The sequence below is a fragment of the Mastomys coucha genome, unplaced genomic scaffold, assembly GCF_008632895.1.
Source record: "Mastomys coucha isolate ucsf_1 unplaced genomic scaffold, UCSF_Mcou_1 pScaffold18, whole genome shotgun sequence".
In the NCBI taxonomy this organism is placed as follows: Eukaryota; Metazoa; Chordata; class Mammalia; order Rodentia; family Muridae; genus Mastomys; species Mastomys coucha.
This window is the reverse complement of record NW_022196900.1, coordinates 86,421,188-86,428,501: the sequence shown is the minus strand read 5'-3', so window position 1 is coordinate 86,428,501 and position 7,314 is coordinate 86,421,188. Positions and strand designations below refer to the sequence as shown.

Below are 7,314 nucleotides of genomic sequence, written 5' to 3'. Positions count from 1 at the left end.
AATCTCTGGGTTCAGTCTTCAAGCTCTCCCTTCAAAACAAATGAAATTCAGGTCAGACCATGTCCAGTGACCTGCCCAAGATCATGAGGTAGGTGAGAGCCTGTGGAAGTAGGGACTGGGGGTCAAGTGGGGGGCACAAACCCACCCTAGCAAAGCTCGGCCCCTGACCATGGACATGATAGGTCTGAAAACTGTCAGGAGCCTCTGCTGAGAGCACTGGCTGCTGAGGAAGCAGAGTCAGCAAGGTGGATCCAATTTCCATGAGAAGAAGGTGGGGGTGGGGTGGGGAGGGGAGAATTCCACCTCACAGTTCAGCCCCAGAGAGCCCACAGGGAGGTGACAGCTGGTGCAGCCCAGGGCTGGGAAGGAAGGAATAGGTGTAGAGGAAAAGGCTATAAGAAATTCATCAGAGGTGCAGGGGCAGCTCTGAGGAAGGCCTAGCACGGATGGGAAGTGGGGCAAGGATGGGAAATGGGGTCTGCTGGCACGGAAGCAGGAATTTGTGCAGCTCTATCACCTGCTTCTAGGAGTAAGCACCGCCCCCACCACCACTTTGAGACTGGTTTCCCTCCCCAGGAATCCTAAAGAGGCTGTCAATCACAGTGCTTAGGACCAATCAGGATTTTTTCCTTCCTTGGACATTTTCTAATTAGAATTCAAGAGAAAAATGTCTTCCCCTTTGGGGCCAGGGCAGAGTGATGGCAGGAGAGCCTTGTTTGGCCCAGGAGGTAAGAAAGGCTGCCTAGCAGAATGGAGCAAGCAGGGAGGGGATGAGACACTTTGAGACTCAGCCCATCACCCACGGCCAGCAGAATACACCCACGTCTGTCCTTGCCCTGGGTATGTATGTATTCCTGAGTGAGTGAAGTTCTCTCCGGCTGGTACCAGGTTCTGCCTCCTCTCCAAATATGGCCCAATTAGTCACTCACAAGCTATGAGAGATTGGTTTCTTCTTCCTCCTCCTCCTCCTCCTCCCACCTCCCATGGTGGCCAGGGGTCATACCCTGTGCCCCTCATTCACTGAGGGAGTTGGGGAAAGTCACATCCCTCCCTGGATTTCTCAGTTTCTTCATCTGTAAAAAACAAGGAACCTAAATACTTGTCTGGAACTCAGATCAATCAGTGTCCCAGTGAGCACCAGTATAACTAAACACTGGGGAGTGGGCGGAGTACATAGGCGCGGAGGACTCTGATCTACTCTAAGCAGACCCATCTCAGGGAGGATTGCGATGGACTGAGAAGCCTGTGTCAGCGTCTGCAGAATCAAAGCAAAAAAACAAAACAAACAAACAAACAAAAAAACCCGCCTGGCCTATGCCCTTCCTCCAGTCAGCCTGAGGTTGTCATCAGCTGTGACAACCCACCCTAGTGGCCTGTCCCTTCTTATAGTCCCATCCCACAGCAGCTCCCTCAAGGGCCTGAATTTATGTCTCAAGAGTCCCTGTGGGTCCAGAGATGGTCATGTTACTAAACGACCAGGCTAGCAAGCAATGCCTGTGGCGGCTGCTGCATCTCTAGCTCCTGCCTTCTTGGAAGAACTACAGCACACACCACGAGACCTTCCTGATGCTGATCCCATGCCCCCTTGTACTGGTGCCCAGGAACTCAGACGTGCGAAGAATACAATCCAGCAAAGAGCCTCAGAGCCCCGCCCTCCAACACCAAGCCAGCTTGGCTTCTCCACCCTCAACCCCATAACACACCAGAGGCTCCACCACAATCCAGCTCCTCGTAGCTCGCTCCACTGAAGCAATGAAGGTCAAGTTCCAGAGGGCTGAGCTGAACTGTTACCTCCCCGAGCCTACGTGTGTGAACCAGGCTCTACTTTGGACCAAGGCCCTGAGCGCATCACTTTCAATCTCCATAACCCACACAATGTGTAGTTTCCCAGCACGGATGTTGTGAGGAATTGGAGTTAGGTGTTGTGTTCCTAACACTCACCTGAGATCCTGTCCCTTGACAGCAACTCAGTACAAGCAGCCCGGGCCCATGCCCTGATGAAAGGTAGCCATGATCAGGACAGTCCATGACTCGGTTTACAGGGTGTCCTACCTCACTTTTCCAGCTTCTTATCCCAGCCCAGATCAGGTAAGAGGTATGTACTAAGGGAGTCAGGGCCAAGGACAGAGTCGACATGCAGCTAGCTCCTTTCAGTCAGGCTCGGCCTGACCCCATTATACAACTCAGGAGCTGGAGGAACAAAAAGTTGGAGTCCCGGGGCTGGTCTCTGCTTAAGGGCAGCAAGCAAATCAGCAGCCAAATCCACAGAGTGAAGTTTATTCCCAACAAAGTTTCCCTCCCGCCTCCCCAGCCCAGGACAGGGACAGACAGGCTGGGGCAAAGATGAGCCTCCGTTGGGTGGCTAAGGGACCTCTGAGAACAAGGAGGGGCCCTGGCCCCCAGACCCTGCCAGTCTGGCTGCCCCCAGCCTGGCTGAGTCCTCTGCACCTCCTGCCCAGCCTCGGGAGGGGGAGGGGCGCTGGCTCCTTGTAGTTCCAAAGTGGAGTGTGAAAATAGATATATATTTCTGTGCAGTGGGCAGTCCGGCGTGGCACTCACACCTCTGTCTGGAAGTCGCCGTCTGGCGGTTCTGTGGGCTCCCAGGCTGCTGTCCGGTGCAGGGCCAGCCGTTCTCGGGGTTTGGGGGGCAGTGAGCCCAGTGTCATAGATTTGAAAGTGCTCCAGCTTTGATGCCTCCTGTGCTGGGACAAGCCAGGGCGTCCCCCGGGGGGGCTGGGTTTCTCCTGTGAAAGGAGCAGGGCGAGCCTGTGGCACCCTCTCATCCACCGTACAGAGCAAACTAAGGATGTCCCAGAAGGGTCAAGACTGCCCAATGTTGCTGAATGATCAGGTATGAGGCACAGTCGAGTACAGTTCATTGCCAGACCCTTATTGACAGCTACTGTGGGGGTGTTCTCCTGAGGTCACGTCTCCTGTTTGCCCACCCTCCTTTTGAATCGTGGGAGACCCTGTTAGTGTCTGCTCTCTGGGGCACCTTCCCACCCCCAGGCAACCTGAAACTGCTGTTCATGCAGGCAGGCCCTTGGTGAGGCAAGCTGAAGTTATCCAGGCAAGCGAGTTGAGCAGGAAGACAGGAAGGCCTTGGAGCCTCACCGAGGAGGACCTCAGCAATATATGTACCACTCTACCCAAGGACACACACTATCATGTCTCCTTCAAGTGAGAGGGCCACCCCCTCCCCAGGGACCATGCACTCGATGGGGCGGGCAGGGCAGCAACAGAAGAGCCCTCACCTTGGCTGAGGACTGGCTACGGTAGCGGTCGAAAGTGTGGAACTTCTGGTTGAGTTCGTGGTAGAGTTCCGAGTGCCGTTTCCGGGTATGCATCACCTTCTAGGGGCCACTTGGGTGTCAGGGGAGTGCTCCTTGCCCCCTGCCCTGCATCTGTTGGCGGCTAGGACTTCCCTTGCTCTCCTATGCCATCCCCCCCGCCCTCCCCTCTCTTTCTCTGTCTCTCTGTCTCTGTCTCCTTCACTCCCTGCCTCTATTTCTGCCTCAAAGTAATGGGTGTGAGCAAGACAGTGGGGGAGATCCCAGGGAATCCAGAGGCTTGGTGGCCCAGGACTGGGCTCTGCAATGGGGCTTGGGATCAGTTTAGGAATCGACCTTTTGGAACATACCCCTCCCAGCTCCAGCACTCACCTCAAAGTCCAAGTCTGAATACCGAAGCTTCTTTCGCTATGGAGCAACAAGCAGGCCGTGAGAGAGGAGCTTGTTACTGGCAACCTTGGGGCCCAGGACTCTATGGCATCTGCCCCCACCCAGACCATGGAATTGAGAGTCCTTATCTTATGAGATAGCCCTTGGGGTCACAGCCCAGTAGCTGAGGTCTGCCATGCATACATGTGGTGAGATCTGCTCCTGGGAGCACCCACATGGACGCAGACACGGGTCAGCTGTGAAGAGGCAAGGTTACCACCATGTCGGATCATACAGCCCATGCTTACTCTCTGTGCCCTGGATTCTAGAGTTCTCTCCGACCCCATGCTCCCCACCCCACTCCCCATCTCCCTGGAATCCTGCACTTGCCCTGCAAAGAGAATCTTATGCTCTTCATGCCCAGCCTATGTGCCCCTCCCACCTTGCCTCTTTTGACTCCCTGCTTCCTTGTGCTCTTCTGACCCTTGCCTGGCCAAGGTCACCTTCAAGGCTCCAACAAGCTCAGTGACATCCAGTGCCACTCAAGGAGACTTCAGTCTTTGAACGCTGGCAATGGAGAGAACTCACAAGACCAAGACCACCTATCCCTGCTAGGTGGGGAAACTGAGACCCAGGGAAAGAAGGAAAAGGGACTTGCCACTTGGCCCCAGGCCCTCGGAGGTGATGTGAAGAGCATGAGGTGGATTTTGTAAGACCCAACCTGACTTCACTCTCTTGGTTTTTCCTCCCATCTCCCAGCCTGCTCTGCCCCCAGCCTGCTTCTCCATCACTAAGCTTTGCCCATCCCTAGCTTCATCTCTATTTCTACAGGCAACAGCACAGCTATCCTTACCCATAGTGCTCAGGGGCTCAGCAGACCCACACCTGTGCCTCCACTGGGCCTCTACTATTCTAGACACTATCCTTGACCACTCAGGTTTCTGCCATTTATTACAACCTCCCACACAAGAAGCTAAGCACTGGCCCCTCCCCAGTGGTCCAACCACAGGCAGGTGCCACAGAACAAAACCTATCCTGATGCTAAGCACACTGCCTCCTCATCACTGATGCCATCTCTGTCTCTGTCGTCTTTTCTGTCTTTGGGAACGCCTTCCTGTTTTGTTGCCATCTGTGGCAGGAGCAGGCACCAAATGTTCGAGGAACATTTTAGGCACAAAGCTAAACTTTGTGACCTCTCTCTAGATGCTAACTTAATTGGCTTTGTGCAGAGGACAGAGAGCAACTTTTCCAGGCTAGACACAAGCAGCTAATTGTGTAGAAGCTGGGACTCCAACCTCTTTCCTTATCCACATCCCATTCATCCGTCCAATTCGATTTCTAGAATACTCTGGAGTTCTACTTTGCGCTTCGACTAATCTGTGTGTCCCCCAGGGATGATCTGCAAGGGGCAAGGCAGAGGAAACAGGAGGGCTTCCATTTTCCCATCAGAGGCCAAGGGCAGCACCCTGAACCAATTTCTGTGATAACAGCATCTTCCAGTTTTCTGGCACTGTCTACTTATTCCACTCAGGAAGCAAAGGCTTATATCACCCCATTCTGCAGGCTATCTCCACTTACATACAAGGAAGCCGAGGCTTAGAGAAACGGGGCAGTGTGGTCAGCATCTCATTGCTGGTCAGCAAGTCCAGACCTGACTCAGATCCACACGCTACAGAGGCCCAAGCTCAGCCTCTTCCTTACCAACTGGGCACCTGAGCCATGGTTGCAGTAATGGAGAACTGCCCATCCTCACCAGTCACTCCAGAGTAGGTACCAGAACTCTAAGTGAATGGATTCATGAAGCTTCACCCATTTGAAGCATTCAGACATCCAGAGTTTCCCGGGAGCTGAGCTCTGTAAGCCCCAGTAGAAGGAAGGGTACACGTTGGTATAAGTCCCCCAGTACTGGTCTTGGGGAAGCTGATAGCTGCCGCTCCCTGGCTGCAGCCCACGACTTAGACATGATCTCAGGTGCACAGTAGGTAGATTCCCCTCCCTACTTTCCACAGCCCCTCACCTCAAGGGAGCCCAGCTTCATGGTGGAACCAGGCACTGTACGGGGCATGGTCCGGCTACGTTCTCCTGGCTCTGGTACTTGGCGGGCGCTGGGTGTCGGTGGTGGCGGTTGGAAGGTCATCCCGTATGGGTTCTGGAGAGACCCATAGGCAGGGCCCAGCCCTAGACCTGAGTGCTCCACAGACAGGAAGCTGGGGTAGCCTTCAGTGTGGGCCATCGTCTTGGGAGCCCTCCGGGGGGTGCCCTCAGGCCGGGCCCTTGGGGCCTCCTCACCCCCTGTACCCCCACCACCAGGCTGCAGGCTCAAAGTCCGCCGGGGCAGCACCATGTAGTCCCCCTCAGAGCCTGGTTCACTTGGCCGTAGCCATGTAAGGTCCAACTGCCGCAGGCCACCCTCCCCGCACATGTACACGGGGTTGGTCTCCTGGGGTGGTGGTGGCTCCCCTAGACCTGGTGAGGCGGCCATGGGTACTAGGATGTTCCCAGGCAGCGGTGAGAAGCTGAGGCCACCCTCAGGACCCATGAGACAGGACTTGGGCTCCTCGTCCTCATCCAGTGACAGGCGGGACAGAGTGCCAGTAATGGTGGACGGGTTGCAAGTGTTGACCTCCTTGAACAGAACTGAGGACAGAAGTGGGAGGAAGAGATAAACCCTAAGGAAGGGAGACTCTGTGATGAGCCCTTCTTGTCCAGGTTTGGCTGAGGCCTAAGCTTCTGAGCTTGGCCAGTGAGGGAAACTGGGTTCTGGGGAGGTGGTTGGTACTCTCCCATAAGCCAGAGGGGCCAGAAAGACAACTGGCTCATGGGCCCAAGGGATGCAGAGTAGGAAAGCCAATGCTGAGCTCCCATGAGTGCCCTGGTACACATCCTAACTTCTTCCCCACAGTCCCGAGACTGTGGAAGGAATTCGTTGTTCATCTCTGTTCCCTAGGGAAGCATATACCTTAGAGAAAAGATGGTGGGCCATGCCAGTGCAAGCATCTGGACCGATGGAAGAATGCAGTGGCCAACATATGCAGAGGCCCCTGCTGTAAACTTGATGCCCCCTAACTCATGTAGGCCCTCGGCCTTCCACCTGACCTGAGACGATGCTATTTTCTCCTTTACAAGCGGGGTGGCTGAGGCTTAGAGAAGGGATTTTTGCCCAGAGGCAAGTGGTAATTGGCCTTCCCAGATGTAAATCTAACCTGTTCTTGTCTAATGTCAAAACGGGACACTGGCAGTCTGGTCCCCATCAGGGCCACTATGACAGCATGTGGGGCTCCTGTCTTGTCCATGCCTATGGCTTCTTAAATCAGTCCAACAGACTCACCTGTCTGACAAGCCAGATCCACGTCCTTTTCAAAGTCTGACTATAGGTCGAGAGGGAGAGAGCAGGTTAGCAGAAGGAGGAGAGATGTGTCAGGGTGCAGATGGCTCAGGTTCTTCCCCCCAACACCCCCGGCTCCTTAGTCTTCCCACCTGAGGTACCACCCACCATGGCCTCAAACTGTAGGGAGAAAACTGAATGGGGCAAGCCTTTGCCCAGCACTTCCCTGCAGTCAGCAGCAGAGCGCAACTTAAACCCAGTCTCTGTCTTCAGATGGGATGGGGAAGGTAAGGAACTTATGGTGGGGTCGGGGGTGGGATGGGGGGGGGG

General features: G+C 54.8%; 1 protein-coding gene across 11 annotated transcripts in view; it reads right to left on the bottom strand.

Moving 5' to 3' along the window:
• Positions 1–2,261: 2,261 nt before the first annotated feature.
• Positions 2,262–7,314, bottom strand: part of Adgrb2 (adhesion G protein-coupled receptor B2) — a 42,561-nt gene continuing 37,508 nt past the window's right edge. For 6 of the 11 annotated variants that reach the window (XM_031378803.1, XM_031378806.1, XM_031378808.1 and 3 more), the window contains 5 exons: positions 6,988–7,028; positions 5,677–6,296; positions 3,663–3,698; positions 3,255–3,353; positions 2,262–2,744 (listed from right to left, as the gene is read on the bottom strand). In XM_031378803.1, coding sequence (XP_031234663.1) covers positions 2,556–2,744; positions 3,255–3,353; positions 3,663–3,698; positions 5,677–6,296; positions 6,988–7,028 — 985 coding nt within the window. In that variant the 3' untranslated portion in view covers positions 2,262–2,555. The remainder of the gene's footprint in view (positions 2,745–3,254; positions 3,354–3,662; positions 3,699–5,676; positions 6,297–6,987; positions 7,029–7,314) is intronic. The other 5 variants (XM_031378809.1, XM_031378810.1, XM_031378805.1 and 2 more) reach the window with 2 other exon arrangements.